Genomic DNA, 25,001 nt, shown 5'->3' with positions numbered 1-25,001 from the left:
TGGATCCAGATCTGGGATTTTTCCCGCCGCTGGTCTTTCAGGTCAGTTTCACTTTATTTTGGTAAATAAATGATCAGCATCACAGGAAGCAGCAGCAGCTGTAAGCAGAGCTCTGGTTTCCTCTTCTCACAGGTCCAGAATCAAAACCGGGTCGGATCAGAACCAACAGGAGCCACTTTACCCAGCATGGATTCAGATTAAAGTAAAGTTTTAATGTGGCAGCGTTCGGTCGTTATACGGAGTTCAGCTGGAGGTAAAAATATGTTTATTAATCATAACATTCAGTTTATTGCAACACTAGACTGTTGGTTTCCATGACGACCCGGAGTCTGTTGGTTTCCATGACGACCCGGAGTCTGAACTGTGATCTCAGCGAGGGCTTCCGGCGAGTCGTAGTCGCTGTCGGAGTCCGAAGACCCGGACCGGTCCTGGTACCAGTCTGCTTCACTGACAGCAGACAGAGTGGGAAAACAGACGTTCAGGAGTTTAAAATGGCGGATCAGAGCAGAGGGAGGAACCTCACCTGGGCGAGTTTTACCTGTGAGCGCTGGTGAAGTCGCTGCTGTCGGCCTGGACCAGAGAACCTCTGGTACCCAGGGTTCTACTCTGCATCTCGGACCGGGCCGGGAGGCGGGCCGCGGACCGCCGGGTCAGCTGCTCATCATCACTGGAGTCTCTGAAGGGAACAGGAGGAACCGGGTCAGAACCAGGAGGATCCGGGTCAGAACCAGGAGGATCCGGGTCAGAACCAGGAGGATCCAGGTCAGAACCCAGAGGAACCGGGTCAGAACCAGGAGGATCCAGGTCAGAACCCAGAGGATCCGGGTCAGAACCAGGAGGATCCGGGTCAGAACCAGGAGGATCCGGGTCAGAACCAGGAGGATCCGGGTCAGAACCAGGAGGATCCAGGTCAGAACCCAGAGGAACCGGGTCAGAACCAGGAGGATCCAGGTCAGAACCCAGAGGATCCGGGTCAGAACCAGGAGGATCCAGGTCAGAACCCAGAGGATCCGGGTCAGAACCAGGAGGATCCGGGTCAGAACCAGGAGGATCCGGGTCAGAACCAGGAGGAACCGAGTCAGAACCAGGAGGATCCGGGTCAGAACCAGGAGGATCCGGGTCAGAACCCAGAGGAACCGGGTCAGAACCACCAGGATCTGGGTCAGAACCCAGAGGATCCGGGTCAGAACCAGGAGAATCCAGGTCAGAACCCAGAGGATCCGGGTCAGAACCAGGAGGATCCAGGTCAGAACCCAGAGGATCCGGGTCAGAACCAGGAGGATCCGGGTCAGAACCCAGAGGAACCGGGTCAGAACCAGGAGGATCCGGGTCAGAACCAGGAGGATCCGGGTCAGAACCAGGAGGTGTGTTTGGTTCTGGGTCAGATTTGATGGTTCTGCCGTTTTTCTGCAGTTCTGTCGGGTTCATAAGTGGTTTGGGTCGGTCAGTGGTTCTGGTTCTGCTGGTGTTTCTGGTGCTGGTTCTGGGGTGGACAGGTCACTCACAGCTCCTCCTCGCTGTCGTCCTGGGAGGTCGGAGGTCGCGTGCAGACGGCGCACACGTTGCCCAGGCTGTGGAAACACGTCCGGCAGAAAACGCCTGGGAAACAGCAGAGCCAGAGTCACGGTGCGTTCAGGTGCTGCTGGGATTTTCTGCTGCTTCCAGGTGAAAACAAACAAACATCTGAACTGCAGCTGAAGCATGAAATGTTAATGTTCCTTTGATTAAAGGCGCCATTTTTAAAGTTACTGTCAAAAAGCTGCATGGACAAAAAATGGAGGTTCAGAAAGTTTCAATGTAAAACTAAATATTTAGTTTACAAGATAAATGTTTGGCTTCTAACTTAATATTTTGGTTTAAACTAAATACATAACAGCAATCTAGAAACACTGGAGCTAAACATTCACGTCGCTAGCTACCGAGCTATGTAGCTGTATAACTAGCTAAACATTTCTGAGCCGCTGGCCGTATTTAGTTTTAATTTGAATATTTAACTAAATACTTAGTTTGAAACAGACATTTATAAATAAATGATCAGTTGGTGGTTTAAAAATGAACCTCCATTTTTCTCATGTGTTTCTCTAAACAACTCAAATTGTTGCTGCTGATGTTTGGCTGCGACTCCAGCAGGATGAGGCGATCCGATCCCCTCCAGGTTCTGGTTCTGACACCATTAGAACCTGAACCCAGAACACAGACTCCCCACCGTCACTACGTCAAACCAAGTACAGCCCAGAACGAGCCCGGACCCAACCCGGTTCTGACGGACCACGGTCTCTGACCTGAGCATCCTGAGACGTCGCAGACGGCGGCTTCCTTCTGCCTGACGGCCTCGTTGCAGCCCAGACAGGTGAGGGCGGCGGATCCGGCGAGGGACGACAGGAAGCCTCCACCTGGGAGCCTGAGGGCCAAACGGCAGCAACATGAACCTTTCTGCTCAGCTGGAGGTTTGGTTTGTTTTGGGTCCGATCTGTGTTCTGTAGGTACCGCCTCAGCAGCGCCTGCATCCAGCTGGCGCCGGCGACCCGGTCGGCCAGGTGTCGGACCGCAGACGTCCTCAGGGCCCGGCCCACCGACAGCCTCTCGCTCAGGATATGCTGGTGCAGGAACCGGATCCTCTCCTGCAGAACACAAAGCCGGGCCGGTCACCTGGAGGTTCAGGTTCCCGCTCTCTGATTCGGGTCGCCGTGTTCTGGCAGCAGGGACCAGAACCGGGCCCGTTTCTGCAGCAGGATGCGTGGTGGAACATCAGCCTCTGTCCCACAGCATGACGGAAACATCTGCCGCTTCTGCTCATCACTTCCAGGTCAGAACTACAACTTTCATTATTTAAAGAAGGACAGAATCCAGTTTTAGGGAAATTATGGAGAATAAGAATTAAATCCCAGTTATATCCCAGTTATATCCCAGTTAAATCCCAGTTAAACCTTAGTTACATCCCAGTTATATCCCAGTTAAATCCCAGTTACATCCCAGTTAAATCCCAGTTAAATCCCAGTTAAATCCCAGTTATATCCCAGTTAAATCCCAGTTATATCCCAGTTAAATCCCAGTTATATCCCAGTTAAATCCCAGTTAAATCCCAGTTAAACCTCAGTTAAATCCCAGTTATATCCCAGTTAAATCCCAGTTATATCCCAGTTAAATCCCAGTTATATCCCAGTTAAATCCCAGTTATATCCCGGTTAAATCCCAGTTAAATCCCAGTTATATCCCGGTTAAATCCCGGTTATATCCCAGTTAAATCCCAGTTATATCCCAGTTATATCCCGGTTATATCCCAGTTAAATCCCAGTTATATCCCAGTTAAATCCCAGTTATATCCCAGTTAAATCCCAGTTATATCCCGGTTAAATCCCAGTTAAATCCCAGTTATATCCCGGTTAAATCCCGGTTAAATCCCGGTTATATCCCAGTTAAATCCCAGTTATATCCCAGTTATATCCCGGTTATATCCCAGTTAAATCCCAGTTATATCCCAGTTAAATCCCAGTTATATCCCGGTTAAATCCCGGTTAAATCACGGTTATATCCCAGTTAAATCCCAGTTAAATCCCAGTTAAACCTTAGTTACATCCCAGTTAAATCCCAGTTAAATCCCAGTTAAATCCCAGTTATATCCCAGTTAAATCCCAGTTAAATCCCAGTTAAATCCCGGTTATATCCCAGTTAAATCCCAGTTATATCCCAGTTATATCCCGGTTATATCCCGGTTACATCCCGGTTAAATCCCAGTTAAATCCCAGTTAGATCCCAGTTACATCCCAGTTAAATCCCAGTTACATCCCAGTTAAACCTCAGTTACATCCCAGTTATATCCCAGTTAAATCCCAGTTATATCCCAGTTACATCCCGGTTATATCCCAGTTAAATCCCAGTTATATCCCAGTTAAATCCCAGTTAAATCCCAGTTAAACCTCAGTTACATCCCAGTTATATCCCAGTTAAATCCCAGTTATATCCCAGTTAAATCCCAGTTATATCCCGGTTAAATCCCAGTTAAATCCCAGTTATATCCCGGTTATATCCCAGTTAAATCCCAGTTATATCCCAGTTAAATCCCAGTTATATCCCAGTTATATCCCGGTTACATCCCGGTTAAATCCCAGTTAAATCCCAGTTAGATCCCAGTTACATCCCAGTTATATCCCAGTTAAATCCCAGTTAAACCTTAGTTACATCCCAGTTATATCCCAGTTAAATCCCAGTTATATCCCAGTTAAATCCCAGTTATATCCCAGTTAAATCCCAGTTATATCCCGGTTAAATCCCAGTTAAATCCCAGTTATATCCCGGTTAAATCCCGGTTATATCCCAGTTAAATCCCAGTTATATCCCAGTTATATCCCGGTTATATCCCAGTTAAATCCCAGTTATATCCCAGTTAAATCCCAGTTATATCCCAGTTAAATCCCAGTTATATCCCGGTTAAATCCCAGTTAAATCCCAGTTATATCCCGGTTAAATCCCAGTTAAATCCCAGTTATATCCCGGTTAAATCCCGGTTAAATCCCGGTTATATCCCAGTTAAATCCCAGTTATATCCCAGTTATATCCCGGTTATATCCCAGTTAAATCCCAGTTATATCCCAGTTAAATCCCAGTTATATCCCGGTTAAATCCCGGTTAAATCACGGTTATATCCCAGTTAAATCCCAGTTAAATCCCAGTTAAATCCCAGTTAAACCTTAGTTACATCCCAGTTAAATCCCAGTTAAATCCCAGTTAAATCCCAGTTAAATCCCAGTTATATCCCAGTTAAATCCCAGTTAAATCCCAGTTAAATCCCGGTTATATCCCAGTTAAATCCCAGTTATATCCCAGTTATATCCCGGTTATATCCCGGTTACATCCCGGTTAAATCCCAGTTAAATCCCAGTTAGATCCCAGTTACATCCCAGTTAAATCCCAGTTACATCCCAGTTAAACCTCAGTTACATCCCAGTTATATCCCAGTTAAATCCCAGTTATATCCCAGTTACATCCCGGTTATATCCCAGTTAAATCCCAGTTATATCCCAGTTAAATCCCAGTTAAATCCCAGTTAAACCTCAGTTACATCCCAGTTATATCCCAGTTAAATCCCAGTTATATCCCAGTTAAATCCCAGTTATATCCCGGTTAAATCCCAGTTAAATCCCAGTTATATCCCAGTTAAATCCCAGTTATATCCCAGTTAAATCCCAGTTATATCCCAGTTATATCCCGGTTACATCCCGGTTAAATCCCAGTTAAATCCCAGTTAGATCCCAGTTACATCCCAGTTATATCCCAGTTAAATCCCAGTTACATCCCAGTTAAACCTCAGTTACATCCCAGTTAAATCCCAGTTAAATCCCAGTTAAACCTCAGTTACATCCCAGTTATATCCCAGTTAAATCCCAGTTATATCCCAGTTAAATCCCAGTTAAATCCCAGTTAAACCTCAGTTACATCCCAGTTATATCCCAGTTATATCCCAGTTAAATCCCAGTTAAATCCCAGTTATATCCCGGTTAAATCCCAGTTAAATCCCAGTTATATCCCGGTTATATCCCAGTTAAATCCCAGTTATATCCCAGTTAAATCCCAGTTATATCCCAGTTAAATTCCAGTTATATCCCGGTTATATCCCGGTTACATCCCAGTTAAACCTCAGTTAAATCCCAGTTATATCCCAGTTAAATCCCAGTTAAATCCCAGTTAAATCCCAGTTATATCCCGGTTATATCCCAGTTATATCCCAGTTAAATCCCAGTTAAATCCCAGTTATATCCCAGTTACATCCCAGTTTAATCCCAGTTATATCCCAGTTAAATCCCAGTTATATCCCAGTTAAATCCCAGTTATATCCCGGTTAAATCCCAGTTAAATCCCAGTTATATCCCGGTTATATCCCGGTTACATCCCAGTTAAATCCCAGTTACATCCCAGTTAAACCTCAGTTACATCCCAGTTAAATCCCAGTTAAATCCCAGTTAAACCTCAGTTACATCCCAGTTAAATCCCAGTTATATCCCAGTTAAATCCCAGTTAAATCCCAGTTATATCCCAGTTAAATCCCAGTTAAACCTCAGTTACATCCCGGTTATATCCCAGTTAAATCCCAGTTATATCCCAGTTAAATCCCAGTTAAATCCCAGTTAAACCTCAGTTACATCCCAGTTATATCCCAGTTAAATCCCAGTTATATCCCAGTTAAATCCCAGTTATATCCCAGTTAAATCCCAGTTAAATCCCAGTTATATCCCGGTTAAATCCCAGTTAAATCCCAGTTAAACCTCAGTTACATCCCAGTTATATCCCAGTTAAATCCCAGTTATATCCCAGTTAAATCCCAGTTAAATCCCAGTTAAACCTCAGTTACATCCCAGTTATATCCCAGTTATATCCCAGTTAAATCCCAGTTAAATCCCAGTTATATCCCGGTTAAATCCCAGTTAAATCCCAGTTATATCCCGGTTATATCCCAGTTAAATCCCAGTTATATCCCAGTTAAATCCCAGTTATATCCCAGTTAAATCCCAGTTAAATCCCAGTTAAACCTCAGTTACATCCCAGTTATATCCCAGTTAAATCCCAGTTATATCCCAGTTAAATCCCAGTTAAACCTCAGTTACATCCCGGTTATATCCCAGTTAAATCCCAGTTATATCCCAGTTAAATCCCAGTTAAATCCCAGTTAAACCTCAGTTACATCCCAGTTATATCCCAGTTAAATCCCAGTTATATCCCAGTTAAATCCCAGTTAAATCCCAGTTATATCCCGGTTAAATCCCAGTTAAATCCCAGTTATATCCCGGTTATATCCCAGTTAAATCCCAGTTATATCCCAGTTAAATCCCAGTTATATCCCGGTTAAATCCCAGTTAAATCCCAGTTAAATCCCAGTTATATCCCAGTTAAATCCCAGTTATATCCCAGTTAAATCCCAGTTAAATCCCAGTTAAACCTCAGTTACATCCCAGTTATATCCCAGTTAAATCCCAGTTATATCCCAGTTAAATCCCAGTTATATCCCAGTTAAATCCCAGTTAAATCCCAGTTAAACCTCAGTTACATCCCAGTTATATCCCAGTTAAATCCCAGTTAAATCCCAGTTAAATCCCAGTTATATCCCAGTTAAATCCCAGTTAAACCTCAGTTACATCCCGGTTATATCCCAGTTAAATCCCAGTTATATCCCAGTTAAATCCCAGTTAAATCCCAGTTAAACCTCAGTTACATCCCAGTTATATCCCAGTTAAATCCCAGTTATATCCCAGTTAAATCCCAGTTAAATCCCAGTTATATCCCGGTTAAATCCCAGTTAAATCCCAGTTATATCCCGGTTATATCCCAGTTAAATCCCAGTTATATCCCAGTTAAATCCCAGTTATATCCCGGTTAAATCCCAGTTAAATCCCAGTTATATCCCAGTTAAATCCCGGTTAAATCCCAGTTAAATCCCAGTTAATTCCCAGTTATATCCCAGTTAAATCCCAGTTACATCCCAGTTAAACCTCAGTTAAATCCCAGTTATATCCCAGTTAAATCCCGGTTAAATCCCAGTTAAACCTCAGTTAAATCCCAGTTAATTCCCAGTTAAATCCCAGTTATATCCCGGTTAAATCCCAGTTAAATCCCAGTTATATCCCGGTTATATCCCAGTTAAATCCCAGTTATATCCCAGTTAAATCCCAGTTATATCCCGGTTAAATCCCAGTTAAATCCCAGTTATATCCCAGTTAAATCCCGGTTAAATCCCAGTTAAATCCCAGTTAATTCCCAGTTATATCCCAGTTAAATCCCAGTTACATCCCAGTTAAACCTCAGTTAAATCCCAGTTATATCCCAGTTAAATCCCGGTTAAATCCCAGTTAAACCTCAGTTAAATCCCAGTTAATTCCCAGTTAAATCCCAGTTAAATCCCAGTTATATCCCAGTTAATTCCCAGTTAAATCCCAGTTAGATCCCAGTTACGTCCCGGTTAAATCCCAGTTAAACCTCGGAGCGTCTCGGTCATGCTCAGACCTGCTTTCGGCCTCCTCCTCTCCAACATTCCTGCTCCAGATTCCTCACATGCCTGTCTGCTCCGCGACCTTTCACCCACAGCAGCTGATCCTCATCTGGAGGCAGAAAGCCTCAAAAACACGCTCAGGTCGAGCCGGAGGGGGCGGGGCTTACAGGAAATCTACCTGCCTTCAGGTAGCTGCTGCTAGTGACTCCCACTTGGAGGAAGTGATGTCAGCGTAGCTTCAGGCGCTACAAGCTAACTTCCTGTCTAGAGTCCAGCCTGAAGGAAGCAGCTGCCAGATGTTTGGTTTGAACTGCAGAGTCGGTTTACCGGTTAGACCCAGTTAGACCCAGTTAGACCCAGTTAAACCCAGTTAAACCCAGTTAGACCCAGTTAAACCCAGTTAAACCCAGTTAGACCCAGTTAGACCCAGTTAGACCCAGTTAGACCCAGTTAAACCCAGTTAGACCCAGTTAAACCCAGTTAAACCCAGTTAGACCCAGTTAGACCCAGTTAAACCCAGTTAAACCCAGTTAAACCCAGTTAGACCCAGTTAAACCCAGTTAGACCCAGTTAAACCCAGTTAAACCCAGTTAGACTCAGTTAAACCCAGTAAAAACCCAGTTAGACTCAGTTAGACCCAGTTAAACCCAGTTAAACCCAGTTAGACCCAGTTAAACCCAGTTAAACCCAGTTAGACCCAGTTAAACCCAGTTAGACCCAGTTAAACCCAGTTAAACCCAGTTAAACCCAGTCTAGATCTGATCCTGTAAAGCTGCAGACAACCAAACCTATCAACGCAAACAGCAGCCTCACTTCTACGGAAAACCAGAAAGGCCAAAATCCATACTATAACCGATTTGGTAAAGGAATATAAATATATGTGACAAAAACTGTAAATTTTTAACCCTCCTGCGGTCTAAGCGAAACACTCAAGAACAGAAGCAAAGTGATGGTGTCCGTCAGACCATCAGTTCACAAAACCACAAAAAATACATGTTCTCTGCATTATAAATAAATATTTCAATATATATATTCAAACTGTGTGAGGTGGAAATTTCTGCTGCAGCTGAATAATGATTTAATTAGTTTAATTTAAAAAGATTTAAACTGATTTATTGCTAACAGCAGCCAACCGGTTGAGACCCAGAACCAGCCGATGTTTGGACGTTTTCTGCAGCGTTCTTTGCTTTCTGGCATGGATAGCCTTCCGTATGGTCAGCAGTGTTTTCAGTACCTGCTCCTGATCCGGATAATAAAAAGCACAGATGATCCGTCTGAGGCGCTGAATGAATCCTCTGAACAGAGAGATGACCAGAGCCGTACCCAGCAGGAAACCTGCAGAACCAGAACCAGAACCGGATCAGAACCAGAGCCAGAACCAGAGCCGTACCCAGCAGGAAACCTGCAGAACCAGAACCAGAACCGGATCAGAACCAGAGCCGTACCCAGCAGGAAACCTGCAGAACCAGAACAGGAACCGGATCAGAACTAGAACCGGACCAGTTTTAGCTCTGGTCCTGGTTCTGGCTCTGGTCCGGTTCTGGTACCGAGCAGGAAGTTGATTCTGTGGTCGGGCTCCTTGGGCTCCACCAGGCACTTCCTGCTGATGACGGTGACGTTTCCTGTCTGGAAGACGTTGAAGGACGCCACCAGGTCTCTGAAGATGTCCGAGGCGTAACCCGACCCGTTCACCTGGACCGCCACCTGGTAAGGGGCTGAGAGGACGCGCCGTTACCATGGAGACCACACAACAACGCCGCGCCACGCCGCGTCGCGCCTCACCTCTGGCGACCACGTCCACCTCCACCTGGTGGTGCACCTGGTCCAGGATCCAGAAGACCAGGAAGTCCATCGCCACAATCAGGCCGCCCCCCACCAGGTGCCTGAAGACGGAGGCCAGCCGCACCAGCACGCGGCGCCGCTCCCGCTGCGTCAGCCGCAGGGACACTGCAGAGGAACGCAGAGCGCTAGCTGCTGCTGCGCCATCTGGCTAGCGGCACCTGCAGCGGCGGGTCTTACGTGGCGTCACGTAGGTCTGCGCCTCTCTGCGCGTCAGCGGCAGAACCGAAGCGCCGCCCTCCGACGCCACCTGCTGGTCCAGCTGTCTAAACTGAGCGCTAATGTAGAAGTTATCAAAGTGCAGATCCCGCAGGTACCGGCGGTGGTACATCACCGCCCTGGACACACACACACACACACACACACACACACACACACACACACACACACACACACACACCGCAACATACAGTATTCACAGAGAAAACTATTCACACCCTAATGTACAGAAGTTTTAGTAAGAATATACCTACTACAATATAATTTATAATATAAATTATATATATATAAATGGCTCTCATGTGCCGTCACACTTCCAGGAGCTTTGTGACTGACAGCCATCCATCTTAAAAGTGTGGGGAAAAGCTGCTTGAATTGATCTTATTCAACATTAAACCTTGTTTTCTAAATCTTCTGAACATAAAATCTAAAAGGTGCGGCGTGCCTTTGTGATAGCGCTAAATGAAATGTAGCACAGATGTTTTGCTTCTGGTCTCAGAAGTTATTTAGAGAACAACTAGTAGACAGGAAGTGGAAGAAAACCCAAACTCAACTAAAAGCCTGGAGAGGCTGCAGAATACCACAAAGTCCTAGTCAAAGTCCAGACCTGAATCCATCCAATCTAAGCTGCTTTATTAAGAGAAAGGTCTGTAGATGTTTAAAACTAATAGAAAAAACCCCCAAAAGTTCTCCACTGTCGATTCAGGTGAGCTGAATATAAAGGCACGCCACACTTTTCAGATTTCATTTTTTACATAATTTTGGAAACTGACGCCACTGACACGTCGGCGTGAGTGGTTCTGAGGCTGAGTGCAGCTGAGCGGTGACCTCTGACCTGAGGAAGGAGAAGCCCAGCACCAGGAAGTTGGTGTAGATGAGCAGCTGAGTCAGCGTCTGGAAATTCTGCAGGTCGGCGGAGATTTCGGCCATGATCTCCTGGGAGACCTGCTGCAGCGTGCGGCTGGCGTTGGCGTCCACGTCGAAGCTCACCGTGGTCGAGAGGTTGAAGTCGAACTCGTGCATCATCTTCCTGAACGCGGCGATCGTGGCTGAAACAGGCGAGAGCGGTTAGGCGGCGGCGGCGGCAAGCAGCAGCAGCTGCAGGTGCAGGTGCAGGTCACTCACGCTGCGCCAGGTGCTGCTTCAGGTGAGCCGCCACGTACGACGGGATGATGCAGAACAGCTCTCCGGCTGAAACACACCAAAATTATTTACGATAATCAATAAGTCAGGTCATCACATGATGAGTTAATGCAAACTCAAGTTGCGTGATTTGTCGTTTTTCTCTCGTCTGCTGCTTTGCCAATGATCTGCCATTAATTATCAATTTTCATTAATATTAGAAAATTATTGACTTAAAACAAACTGAAAAGTTACTAATGATTTAGTTTTGTTTTTTTTCAAGTGTACTAAGATATTTGCACTAGAAACTAAACCAAAAACACTGTTTGCAGTGTGTTGTTTCTCTTGTTTTGTTTATTTCATTAGCCTTGGATAAGCTGGTGTTAGCCTTGTATCAGTTAGCATTAGCCTTGGATAAGTTGGTGTTAGCCTTGTATTGGCTAGCATTAGCTTTGTACAGACTGGTGTTAGCCTTGTATCAGTTAGCATTAGCTTTGGATAAGCTGGTGTTAGCCTTGTATCAGTTAGCATTAGCCTTGGATAAGTTGGTGTTAGCCTTGTATCAGTTAGCATTAGCCTTGGATAAGTTGGTGTTAGCCTTGTATTGGTTAGCATTAGCTTTGTACAGACTGGTGTTAGCCTTGTATCAGTTAGCATTAGCCTTGGATAAGCTGGTGTTAGCCTTGTATTGGTTAGCATTAGCTTTGTACAGACTGGTGTTAGCCTTGTATCAGTTAGCATTAGCTTTGGATAAACTGGTGTTAACCTTGTAATTGGTTAGCATTAGCTTTGTACAGATTGGTGTTAGCCTTGTATCAGTTAGCATTAGCCTTGGATAAGCTGGTGTTAGCCTTGTATCAGTTAGCATTATCCTTGGATAAGCTGGTGTTAGCCTTGTATCAGTTAGCATTAGCCTTGGATAAGCTGGTGTTAGCCTTGTATTGGTTAGCATTAGCTTTGTTCAGGCTGGTGTTAGCCTTGTATCAGTTAGCATTAGCCTTGGATAAGCTGGTGTTAGCCTTGTATTGTTAGCATTAGCTTTGTACAGACTGGTGTTAGCCTTGTATCAGTTAGCATTAGCCTTGGATAAGCTGGTGTTAGCCTTGTATTGGTTAGCATTAGCTTTGTTCAGGCTGGTGTTAGCCTTGTATCAGTTAGCATTAGCCTTGGATAAGCTGGTGTTAGCCTTGTATTGTTAGCATTAGCTTTGTACAGACTGGTGTTAGCCTTGTGTCAGTTAGCATTAGCCTTGGATAAGCTGGTTTTGGACAGTAGGAAGTAGGAAATCCAGTGGGTGACCGGCCTAGCTTCGCCAGGCACTAACCTCTCAAAGCTAACGCTAGCCAGTGGTTTCCTTTTCTTCAGCTAGCACCAGTGTCTTTCATTAATCAGATCAGTAGCTTCAGAATGGACATGGCCTCCTGCTACAAGGAAGTAGCCACTGCTGGGTGAACAACAGTTTTAATTTTGGCTCTAAAGGCACCTAAGTGAAGGCAATTATTTAAAGGAAGTGATGTCAGTGAACGCACCACGAGCGAGGTGGCAAAGCGGCAGGAAGGCGTCTACGATTCCACACAGGAAGTTGAACTCCTTCAGCAGGTTGTTGCAGTCGGTCCGACCCTGGGCGAACAGATCCCGGCACTTCTTGTACGGAGCGCCCATCTTATCGTTGCAGATGTCTCCAATGTCCACCAGGAAGTGAAGGACGTTCCTCAGGGTCCGAGCTGTGGGGTCAAAGGTCACGTTAATTTACACAAACAGACCTCAAAGCACAAAAGACGAGGCAGCCAAAACCTGACCTTTGATCACTGCCCATATTTTTGTTGTCTAATTGTGTGGAGAAGGATAAACGTGACTGACCAACATGGCGGACGCCGTCTGTCAGAGCGCTGACGAAGTTTTTGACTCTTCCTACCATGGCGTACGCGTTTCTGCTGATCTTTCTGATTTCATCAATGGCAGCTGCAAACAAACCCAACAAATTATTCAGTTTATTCTGAAGAACCTGTGTAAATATTTTTTGTTCATTTTAAAGGGGACATATGATACAAAATCCACTTTTTCAGCCTTTAAATACATTTTGTTGTGTACTTGGCGAGCAGAAAGGTTCGGTCCAGTGATGCACAGGTCTCTTTATATTCTGTTTGGGTCATATTTTCCAAGCTTTCTCTATTCTCCTCTGTGCTTTAAACTATTATCTCACAGAACATGGATTTGGGAATAAAAAGTTCCTGCCTGGAGGGGGCGGGGCCTAAACTAGTCGTCACGTTGCCCTACAACAGTGGTGTCAAACTCATTTTTATTTTGGGCCGAATCAAAAATCTGAATGTTCTTAAAGAGCCGGTTGCACCAGAATCTATTGATAAAACCAATAAAACTGTTAAAATATCAATAAATAGCTGTTCCTCTGGGATATGTGATTATTTTAGTGCTTATTTTTGCAATCAAAATGACAGATTTTGTGGTGAATATTAAGAAATATTTGTAATCGTTATTCTTTTACAATATTTACACTAATGTATGATGTCAAATGTGACTCTATCACTCGTCGTATCAGTTACGGATTCAACGTTTTTGACCAATTTTGAGAAAATTAGCAGTAAAATCAGGGAAAAAATGTGGAAATTTGTTGATTTTGTGTGATTTTTGCAGATTTGTGAAAAACTGGAAGGACTTATTGATGTAATTTGGAGTCCAGAGGGCCACATAAAAAGCTGTGGCGGGCCAGATTTGGCCCCCGGGCCTTGAGTTTGACACCTGTGCCCTACAATAACCAGGATGTCAGACCAAGGTATCACAGCTCCCCTTTATACAGACCACCACTGAATGATTTAGACGTCAGAAGGATTTAAAAGCATGATAATGTCAGGCGGCTTCTATGCGAGGGGCGTGTCTTACAGAAGAGAGGCGTGGCCGCTTTCTGCATCAGCTCTCTCGTCTGATTGGCTGCCAGTTCGGCGCTGCACAGCAGGCTGGCAGCGGCCCGCTCCGTGTTCTCCACCGTGTTCTTCATGGGCCCGGACACCACCACCGACACGTACAGGAACAGGACGATGCGGGCTGGACCAGGAGAAGACCGAGCAGCTTACTAACAACGTCCAGCTCCGACGGATTCAGGTGAACGCCTCTGACTCACCTGAGAACAAAGTGGGCAGCATGACCATGACGTTGGTCCGGAAACCTATTGACAGCCCCATGCCAAACGCGGTGAGCCCGGCCAGGATCAGCGTGGAGATGGTGCAGAACTGCAGTGGCTGTTTCTGCACCACGAAGCCCAGCAGTCCATAAATAAACACCAGCAGGAGGCCAAAGAGAAACGCCACCAGGCTCCGCCCCGCCTGCACCAGCTGGGGGCCGAGTTTCTTCCTTCTGCGGCGAGCGCGCCCACCGGACCTGGAAGCACCGTTAGCAGAGTTCATCATGGGCTCCGTTAGGTTTTGCTCTCTTGCCACCAGATCTACGATCTGAGATCCGCCAACAGGATCTGAACACGGCTCCATATCCAGAGGAATTCTTCCTCCATGTTTGAGCAATAACAATTAAATCACTGAATGAAAAGAAACAAACGGTTCCTGGACTGGTAGCTAGCCGTAAGCTAACAGTTAGCAGCTACATATTAGCTGCATGCTAGCGTCACATGAACTGCCTCAGCACGGTTTGACCGAAGGAGGCCAGTCGTGGGACGGTTCTAGGAATAATAATGTCAAAATAAACAAATTTCATGAAAATGTCAAATTTACACAGAAATCGAAGACAATCTATTTACAGTTTATCAGCAAAAGAATCTCACTGCACTGTCTTAAGTGTTAGCTTTATGCTAACTACACCTGGCTAGTAACTCGTTAGCTTTCCTCAGCCAGCTTCAGTGGAAACTAGAGATCATGTTGACATCAGGGTTTAGTGATGAACTCTGACCTAAACCTTCACATAAAGACGTTTACAAAGTCGGCCTTCTGTCACCTGAACATTTCCAGGACTAAAGGGCTAATTAATGTCTCCATAAGATCTAGGGAAACTCATCCATACATACTAGTGCATTAAAGATCTGTTATATGGGGTGCTGTGGTGGCGCAGGGGCAAAGCACAACCCATGTATTGAGGCCTTAGTCCTCAAGCTGGTGGTCACAGGTTCAAGTCCCAGCCTGGTGACATTTGCCACATGTCTTTCCCCTCTTTCCTGTCAAAATCACTTTCAAATAAAGGCCACTAGAGCCCAAAAAAAAAAAGGATCTGTTATGTCAACCTTCCGGACCTGAACCAGAACCACAGATTCAGCTTCCATGAATCTGGTACAAACTTTCAGAAACATGAAAAACCGACGGCTCTGAAGGACTCAGTTCCTTAAGTCAAGGCGCAGCAGTTTAGAGCTGCCTCTGATCAAAAACTGGAACATTGATTTATTTTCATTGTTTTTAAACCTTTCATTTATTTTGCTGCTGTAATTTAACATTTGTTGTTTATTTTTATCATGCACGCACTTCGAACCACCTGTAAGAAGCTTCAACAGTTTTATTGCAAAGCGTTTTTAATTTTTAATGTTGTAATGAAAAATTTAACTGCATTTGTGTCTGTTTTACATTCTTTAGTCCTTGAAATGTCACATAACTTTATACTTATTTCGAACATTAAACCAGTTGAGTAACATTTTTAGCAAAGGCACTTTAACTTGTAAGTGGCGTCTAACCTCCACACCACCTCAGCCCTCGCTCCACCAGGGCCAGGGACCGCCCCTGTTCCGGTGACTTTTGACCTCCCGCTAACGTAATGCTAAGTAGTTTTCGGCTGTTGGATGCTAACCTGTAGCTTTACGCTAACTACCTGCTCAGGTATGTTCCGAGTGTCTGCGTGGCTCCGCCCCTCACCACCTGGACAGCGACGTCCCTATGCAGCAGGTGCCGTTTCTCCTCCGCGGGTCCCATCTTTTTCATGTCGGACCAACGGAAACCGGTTGCCATGGAGACCACGGGAGCTTCCGGAAGCTCAACAGTTAGTCAAGAGCTCCCAACTGATGAGAGCATCGTGACCCGCGGACACCTTCAGCTCTTTCCTGATTCGCAGAAGACCTACCTGCCCGCCCCGGCCGCCTCCTCCAGATGTGTGGGGTCCCTCTGGTGGGGTGGAGGCCCGTCCAGCTTCCGGAGGGCAGCCGGAAGGCCCTGGTCGCCAGAGGCCTGCTCGGCGCGGCGGGCGGCTCAGGTAAAAACCGCTCAGCTGGAGAGCTACTAGCAACAGAACCTGCCTGAAAATACCAGAAATTTAAACTTCTCTCCAGCCTTCACCGTTTCTGTGACGTTTATCTGTACAGTTATGATGTAAGCAACAAAGAGGGAACAAAGAGAATAATTCGGCTGATATAAAAATAAGTTGTTAGTTGTTGTTCCCGCTTGGTGACCCTGGAGAGAGGTCATGGCGGAGAACTGGATATTTACAACTGTTTGGTTTGACGCATTTTTAATTACTTCGCTTTGAATGCTTTAATGTTAGTCTGGCGTTTTTATTTCAATAACCACATGTTTTTATTTTTGTGGTAGTTTTTCTTTCATTTTTTTTTTATAATTGCTGCTAAAATGCTCTTAGGATTTATTCATTATGTATTTTGGCTAAATTATATTTATTTTCCAAATGTTTCTCTGTGCTTGACGTTGTTCTCATTCATTGATTTCACCCTTTTTTTAAAAAAAACAAAACATTGTTTTTGACTAACCGCTGGTTTTGAATGCTGGTGTTTTAAATCTCGGACGGTTGTCCAGATGTGTAACCATAGCAACAATGTTGGGTTTAATTTCTTCCTTTGTGAAGAAGAAATTAAGAAATTAATTAATTTATTTAATTATTTAAATAATTTAGGGTTTAAATTAAATTAAATGTAAATAAATTTAATCTATTTAATTCTTAAATTAAATTAAGAAATTAATTTATTTATTTAATTATTTAAATAATTTAGGGTTTAAATTAAATTAAATTTAAATAAATTTAATCTATTTAATTCTTAAATTAAATTAAGAAAATAATTAATTAATTTAATTATTTAAATAATTTAGGGTTTAAATTAAATTTAAATAAATTTAATCTATTTAATTCTTAAATTAAATTAAGAAATTAATTTATTTATTTAATTATTTAAATAATTTAGGGTTTAAATTAAATTAAATTTAAATAAATTTAATCTATTTAATTCTTAAATTAAATTTAAATAAATTTAATCTATTTAATTCTTAAATTAAATTAAATTTAAATAAATTTAATCTATTTAATTCTTAAATTAAATTTAAATAAATTTAATCTATTTAATTCTTAAATTAAATTAAGAAATTAAAAAATAAAGAAAACCAGCTGATTATGGTTGTATAGTTTGAAAACTTTATAGCTCCAACAATATACTCCTCATGTTTAAATAATTTAATATCATGTTACAACCAAAATGTTTTACATTTTTACCGTATAAATAATATATTATTGGACATGAATATATTGTACAACATAAAATGATTTTGTTTGAATGTTTTCACGTTAAAACCATGATGCCTTTCATTGTCTATACTAAATGTGAATTATTTTATGTTGATCACATTCATGCAATTTAAATATTGTAAAATTATTTAAAGTTTTTTTCTAGTGTAATAATATGTTGTACAAACATGAATCATATATTGTTACAACAAAAACATTTTCACAACCAGAAGTGACATCACTCTACTTCCCTTTTGTCTGGACGGCAGCGTTCTGCTTCCGTAGCTGATTAATTAATCAAAAACTCAAAATTATTTCAGTTTTTCTGACCCAGTCTGAAAAGAAGAAAATGGGGCTCCAATTTAAAAACAATCGTGTTAATTTGTTACATGTCATCAAACTAAGTTAGTCAAACATACAAGACAACTGGATAAACTTAATTGGGTTACATGTAGCAAATTAACATTTTTTAAGTAGAGTTCTCATTCTCTTTTTTCAGTGTATGGTTGTAAATAAAAGAAATTGTCATAGCAGTAAAAAGCTAAATTACTTTTAAAGTACTCAGCTAAAACAAGAGGAAAATAAAGACAATTCACTCTGAATCTCATAAAGGTGGATTTTTAAAAAAGTAATAAAATTATTTTGTTGTTTACTGTGCTTTAGTTTTGTACCTGGGAATTGCCCACAACTTACCGCTGACCTTTGACCTGAAGCTGGCAGTAGGGTTTGCATTTGTTGGTGAGGAGACGCCAGACTCACATTCCTCCTTCAAACCTCATCCTGACCAGGTGAACACTAATGTGTGTGTGTGTGTGTGTGTTTCAGGTGTGTGTATCATAGGTGGATTCCTGTCCTCGTCCTTCAGGTGTACCATCCTCCTCACGTTACCCAGCATCCTCGGCTCTCGTGGCCGTTCCTACCTGATGGTTATGATTGTGATGATTCTGTACAGAGGTACACACACACTCACACACACACACACACTCACACACTCTCACACACACACTCACACACACACTCGCACACACACACACACACACACACTCACGCACACACACTCACACACACTCACACACACGCACATACGCACTCACACACGTTTGCTTGGCTATCTTTGTGGGGACTTTCCATTGACTTCCATTCATTTCTACAGCCTAAACCTGACCTTTACCCTTTTCCTAACCCTAACCATCACATGCCTAACCGTAACCCCAACCCAAACACACCTTAGTCCTAACTGTGACCCCTGACCCAAAAACAGGGTTTCCCCTTGTGGGGATCAGGCTTCGGTCCCCACAAGGAGCAATTGGTCCCCACAACGTAGTGTCAGGAAAATCGTCCCCACAAGGTATTACAAACAAGCACACACACACACACACACACACACACACACACACACACACAAAATATTTTTTTAAAGTTTAAACTTTAGAATCCCAGAAGTTTTGACCACAGTATTATTTTTTAATGAGATTATTATAATTTTTTTAATGAATAATTGAGAAACAAATGTACCTCCATAATTTTGTCTCAAGACATGAGCGAATCTCAGGAGTTGTGCAAACATTTTCTGCACCACTAGGCGTCACTGCGCTGCACTGAGCCTCCGTCATTCCAGGGCCATGAAGTTTGTCCAAAAATACAAAACAACTGAAACGGAAAAAAGTTTTGAAACTGAAAGAAGTTGGAAACTGACAAAAATATATTTAAAACTTAAAAGAAGTTCAAATATCTTTTCAGATTTCAGGGTTTTTAAATTTCTTTTGAACAATCTGTTCGGCCCCGTTTGAGCTCCGTACCTGTGACTTGCTGCGCTGTCCCATCTCCCCATCTGCAGGTCCGATCTCGAACATGGAGCGGAACGCCGAGGCGGCGGCGCTGTCGCTCAGCTGCAACCTGGACCTGCAGGTGGAGCACAGCATGGTGCTGTGGCGGCTCGCCGCCAGGCCCTTCCTGCTGGTTGCCAAGCAACTGATGGTGAGGGGGGGCCGGGGGGAGCTGATCAGGAAGCTGCTGATCAGATGTATTGATTGATGCAGGGTGTCCAAACGTTTCCTCACATCAGTCGTCATGTCAGAATCACTGACGGCACGAAAAATAGATTAATTTTAGAAACTATAATCTCAAAGTTGTATTATATGTTTTACCAAGCAGTAAACTGTTGGGTGTTTTAAATGATTACATTTTTCCACATCTTGAAGCTGGAAGGCGCTTTATTGAATTATCTTAAAAAGTAGAACATATTTAATGTATTCTACGCAGTTAGACCAGGATTTATGCGTCTTACTGTATTAATTCATTACTGAGAAACTGATTCGTTTAGTCAGATTCTGCTGACTTTGCTTTATTCACTGTGAATCACAAAGGAAGTGAAAAATCAGGCTATTTTTATTCTGTCAGAAATTATTCTGCCCTCGTTAAAAGCAAAACGTCTCCAGGTGTGTCTGCCACCAGCCCGACCCGGACCGGCCCGGCCCGGGTCCATGTCTGCCACCAGCCCGACCCGGGTCCATGTCTGCCACCAGCCCGGCCCGGCTCCATGTCTGCCACCAGCCCGACCCGGGTCCATGTCTGCCACCAGCCGGCTCCATGTCTACCTGCAGCTAGGGCCCGCTAATCCAGCCCAGGGGCCGCGAGCGGCCCGGGAGCCGCACTTTGGACATCCTGCTCCATGTTCACTAGAAAAACAAAACCGGCCAACCTGAGGACCATCGATTGGTCCAGGACGGCCGGGTTCTGACGGGTTCTGCTGGGCTCTGCTGAGTTCTGCTGAGTTCTGCCTGGTTCTGTCGGGTTCTGCTGGGTTCTGTCAGGTTCTGCTGGATTTTGCTGGGTTCTGCTGGGTTCTGCTGGGCTCTGCTGAGTTCTGCTGAGTTCTGCCTGGTTCTGTCGGGTTCTGCTGGGTTCTGTCAGGTTCTGCTGGATTCTGCTGGGTTCTGCTGGGTTCTGCTGGATTCTGCTGAGTTCTGCTGGGCTCTGCTGAGTTCTGCCTGGTTCTGTCGGGTTCTGCTGGGTTCTGTCGGGTTCTGCTGGGTTCTGCTGGGTCTCTGTAACGGACCCTTCTCTGTGTTTCCTCTCAGAAAGATAAAGTGGAGTTTGAGTCGGACTCTCTGGACACCAGTAGGAAGTTCCAGAACATCCAGGACGAAGTTCTGCAGCAGTACGGATATGATCCGATCAAACAGAAACCCGGCGGCGCCGCCCAGGGAAACAGCACTCAGGAGCAGTTCGCCTCCAACACCAGGAGGCGCTGTGACGGTGAGGCCGACCTGCAACTGGTTCTGGGCCCGGTTCTGGACCCGGTTCTGGGTTTCTGCAAACGCTACACTTTGTCTGAATCAGGTTTTAAAGGCGGGACAGAAGAAACGTTGGAACGTTGGCGCCACCTGGAGGAAACAACCAGAAACGATAATATTATCACCAGATCTGGTTGTTTGGACCAGAACCAGAAACAAATATAAAGTATGAGAATCACAGTGGCAACACTTTGCTTGACGGGGTTTGCATAAGACTGACACGATTCGCATCATTGTGTAAATTATGATCATTTAATGCACAGTTGGCATTTTAATGGACTTTTAGCCCAGTGGTTCTTAACCTGGTTCAGTCGAACCCCTGGGGTTTGGTGGAGCCTCTGCTGCGGAGGTAAAGACACACTTGTGTAAAGTCATGATGACGCCCCGCTTTGCCATCACTTGCTGCAGAGGATCACGTTACATTGCTTAGCCAATCAGAGGATCACGTTACATTGCTTAGCCAATCAGAGGATCACGTTACATTGCTTAGCCAATCAGAGGATCACGTTACATTGTTTAGCCAATCAGAGGATCACGTTACATTGCTTAGCCAATCAGAGGATCACGTTACATTGCTTAGCCAATCAGAGGATCACGTTACATTGCTTAGCCAATCAGAGGATCACGTTACATTGTTTAGCCAATCAGAGGATCACGTTACATTGCTTAGCCAATCAGAGGATCACGTTACATTGCTTAGCCAATCAGAGGATCACGTTACATTGCTTAGCCAATCAGAGCTGCAGAGGAGCCCTGATTGAAGGAGCTCCACTTCTATAGTCTAAATCTGCTCCTTAGTTGCATCTTTTCGGGGTTGCTACTGCCTCCAGTGGCGTGGGGGTGGTAACACAGCTAATATAATTACATTACTAAATCAGAATACCGCAAAGTCTTCTGTGTGTCGGGGGGAGGGGGGGGTGGAGTTCGGTGAATGCGCATATGAAACTGGGGGGTTCGGTACCTCAAAAAAGGTTAAGAACCGCTGGATTAGAGCAACTTTGCATTAAAAGTGTCATTATTTACCGAATGACACTTCATGACAACAGTTATAAACATTCATAAAGACTCGTTCATGTTTATATCATAAAGACTCGTTCATGTTTATAACAGATGTTATGTCATGTTTATAACAGATGTTATGTCATGTTTATAACAGATGTTATGTCATGTTTATAACAGATGTTATGTCATGTTTATAACAGTGTTATGTCATGTTTATAACAGTGTTATGTCATGTTTATAACAGATGTTATGTCATGTTTATAACAGTGTTATGTCATGTTTATAACAGATGTTATGTCATGTTTATAACAGTGTTATGTCATGTTTATAACAGTGTTATGTCATGTTTATAACAGATGTTATGTCATGTTTATAACAGTGTTATGTCATGTTTATAACAGATGTTATGTCATGTTTATAACAGTCTTCTGCACACCCCTTCAAATAAAGTGTTACCATAACATCACAGAAGAAACTCGTTCTGGTTCCTCAGGAGAATAAAGTCACATGACTCCAACATGGAAATCATAATAATAACGACATTAAATGTTACAACCTTAATCTGTTCACACATCAGCATCAGGTCATTATTGGACTTTGAATCGACTGATCAACAGCTGATCAGCTGATTCAAAGAACCGCGAACGTCTTCATGACTCCATCAAGCTTCTCATTTTCTAGACATTTTAAGACTTTATTGTCTCGTAATTAAGAAATATTCTCTTAGTCTGAAACCTAATACTCTGTCGTAGTTTAAAACTCCTTTAGGGGTTTCCAGTGGCCGTTTCTGATATTGGCAATATGGGCAGCCGCCCAGGGCGGCATGAGCGCTAGGAGAGGAATGCTTCTTTCCCCTAAACATGAAGCTCTGAGACCAGTGGTCATGTCTCCATCTGTAGCCTGGTCCAGACCAGCGGTTCTGACAGAGAGGTTCTGTTAGGGTGCATTCACACCCTGCTTAGTCCGCTTTACTCAGACTCTAATTCTTTTGTCTAGAAAGTGCGATTCGTTTGGGGAGTGTGAATGCAAATTTGACTTCCAAAACGGACCGAAAAACTGAACTCTGACCCTCCTGAAAACCTCCGACCCGCTCCGAACGCAAGCGGGTCGGAGGCTGCTCCAAAAACAGGAAGCTAACTGCAGGGCATTCTGGGTAATATATTCCTCTCTGATCTGCGGGAGATGCAGCTGCTGTCATGTTAAAACCTAAAATGACAAGAACTGGACTGATCGCCTCGTCTGTTTGAATATAGCAATCATCAAACAGGACAGGATGACACATTTCAAAAAGCATGAGGGTAACGGTTTGTTACAGTTTGACAAACTAATTTTAACAGCAGCATTTATGTAATATTAAATATTGACCAATACAAAATAGCAATTAGCTTAGTCCTCTCTTGCTTCGTGGCAGAAACTAAACTGCTTATAGATTGATGTCAGGGGAAAATACATATTTTACATGTCAAAACATTCCTCAGCTTTAATTTAAGCCATATTTATGGAAATCTGGTAAGACATGAAGGCATTTTGTGACAGATTCCTTTCACCCTGCATTGGTCTGGTGTTGTGGACAGACTCACCGCGTAGCAACGGCGCCTGCAGGAGCGTCGCTAGCATAACTGGCTAACAGGCGACGTGCAAGCTAGCAATGTAACGATGAAGCTAAAATCTGACACCGCTCCATTTTTGTTCACATTTTCTTCAGATGTTTTGTGTCAATTCATTCAGTGATTGTTGGTGCAGCGCCCCCACAGGCGAAGGAGGGAACAGTTTTGACACAGTGCAGTATGAACGCGAAACAGCAGCTGAAAATGTTACAAACTTTGCAATTTTGGCCCCCAATCGGACGCAGTCTACTGGACTATCAGATGTGAAAACACGCTTAGAGCGGTTCTGTTGGAGCGGTTCTGTGTCTTTCACACCCTTCTGTGCTCAGGTGTGGTGGACGGGGGCATCGGGCGCTGCGCTGGTTGGTTCAGGCAGAAGTGGAATGATTGCATGAAAGCCATTCCTGTTCCCATCATCAACCACATCCTCTGTGTTTCTATGAAATTCGACTTCCTGTGTGATGTCATGAGAAGTGAGTTTCTGTATGAAAAGTAAATTCAAACTTTTTACTTAGCCTGAAATGGAAGTGGAAGGAGGCATAAAAGCCTCCAGTTTGGCTAGCACTAGCGAAAAACACAGTGGTGGGCACTGCTGGCTAAAATGTTAGCAGTGCTAACCGTAAGCACTGATTACAAATGCTAGTTCTGCCAGTGGAGGGCACAATTCCACTAATAGCAAGCTCATTTTTAGCCTAGCGCTTTAGCATTTTAGCTAACTTTGAAAACATTTATCATGCTTAGCTTTCCCTGAATTAATTAATTTTCTTCTTCAGCACTAATTTACTTGCCTGTTTTATAAACTTTTAGTTGAGTACATTTTGACATCTGTGCTGAAGTTTTGGTTGTAAACTGCTAAGAATCTTTCTAGTGGTTAGATGTTTATATTCATGCTCTTATTTTGAAGTGGTTGAAGACAGCAATTCCATTTCCTCTTCTCGTGTTGTCTCCCATTTTTAAAAAGAAACTTTACAGAACAAATGGCAAGAATTAAAACAAATTATGACGTAGACAGACACGGACATGCATTATTCATATTTAGCAGCTGTTTTGAGAGCGACCTCACATTCTCCAGGTAAACAGCTAACAGTTAGCGTTTAGCATTGATGGAACTAAGGTGTGTGACTAGTGCCTAAAGGTCAGTGCAGCAAACATCTCACCTAGCGAAGGGTGAGTTCTACTAGTGCGCTACACACAGCACTAACACGGTATGTAGCTAATGCTAGCTAGTAGCATCTCACATTCAACCCTTCCGAGCAGCCATACTGGTTCAGGGTGATGACCTTTGACCTTTGACCTGCCTGTGTCTCTAACGGCCCTGTTCCCGTCCGTCAGTCATGACTCCGTGGTGCAGGGAGCAGATTCCTGTGGAGAGGAACTTCGGTCAGCTGTACGATCGGCTCAACGTTTCCATGGATCGTCTCTCCAGAGAGTTCCGCACCGAGGTCATGGTCCAGGTCAGACCCGCCAGACCCGCCAGAACCACCAGAC

At 43.8% G+C, this 25,001-nt stretch overlaps 2 protein-coding genes across 6 annotated transcripts in view; one reads left to right on the top strand and one right to left on the bottom strand.

Moving 5' to 3' along the window:
- Positions 1 to 248: 248 nt before the first annotated feature.
- On the bottom strand, positions 249 to 16,106 carry dcst2 (DC-STAMP domain containing 2). Of its 5 annotated transcripts, none has more exons than XR_014083879.1 (16): positions 15,977 to 16,106; positions 14,295 to 14,551; positions 14,057 to 14,218; positions 13,019 to 13,120; positions 12,688 to 12,882; positions 11,162 to 11,227; positions 10,872 to 11,085; positions 9,998 to 10,155; positions 9,761 to 9,925; positions 9,526 to 9,693; positions 9,213 to 9,380; positions 2,488 to 2,621; positions 2,283 to 2,401; positions 1,506 to 1,599; positions 539 to 676; positions 249 to 447 (listed from the first exon to the last, which is right to left on the bottom strand). XR_014083879.1 is itself a non-coding variant. In XM_081597194.1 (16 exons), the coding sequence occupies exons 1-16, from the start codon at positions 16,084 to 16,086 to the stop codon at positions 282 to 284; spliced, it is 2,322 nt and encodes a 773-aa protein (XP_081453320.1). In that variant the 5' UTR covers positions 16,087 to 16,106; the 3' UTR covers positions 249 to 281. The 5 variants fall into 5 exon arrangements, 3 of the variants coding, with proteins under 3 accessions (XP_081453320.1, XP_008401321.2, XP_081453319.1); XM_081597194.1 differs by lacking the exon at positions 1,506 to 1,599 and having other exon boundaries at positions 9,213 to 9,313; positions 9,369 to 9,435; XM_008403099.3 differs by having other exon boundaries at positions 9,213 to 9,313.
- dcst1 (DC-STAMP domain containing 1) overlaps positions 15,965 to 25,001 on the top strand; it is a 12,982-nt gene continuing 3,945 nt past the window's right edge. Inside the window, exons 1-7 of the mRNA XM_081597322.1 lie at positions 15,965 to 16,354; positions 18,272 to 18,346; positions 18,434 to 18,562; positions 19,446 to 19,585; positions 20,689 to 20,866; positions 23,843 to 23,986; positions 24,846 to 24,967. Coding sequence (XP_081453448.1) covers positions 16,252 to 16,354; positions 18,272 to 18,346; positions 18,434 to 18,562; positions 19,446 to 19,585; positions 20,689 to 20,866; positions 23,843 to 23,986; positions 24,846 to 24,967 — 891 coding nt within the window. The 5' untranslated portion in view covers positions 15,965 to 16,251. The remainder of the gene's footprint in view (positions 16,355 to 18,271; positions 18,347 to 18,433; positions 18,563 to 19,445; positions 19,586 to 20,688; positions 20,867 to 23,842; positions 23,987 to 24,845; positions 24,968 to 25,001) is intronic.

This window comes from Poecilia reticulata, chromosome 16 (genome assembly GCF_904066995.2).
Source record: "Poecilia reticulata chromosome 16, P_reticulata-male-v2, whole genome shotgun sequence".
NCBI lineage: Eukaryota > Metazoa > Chordata > Actinopteri > Cyprinodontiformes > Poeciliidae > Poecilia > Poecilia reticulata.
This window is presented reverse-complemented; position numbering and strand designations above follow the sequence as displayed.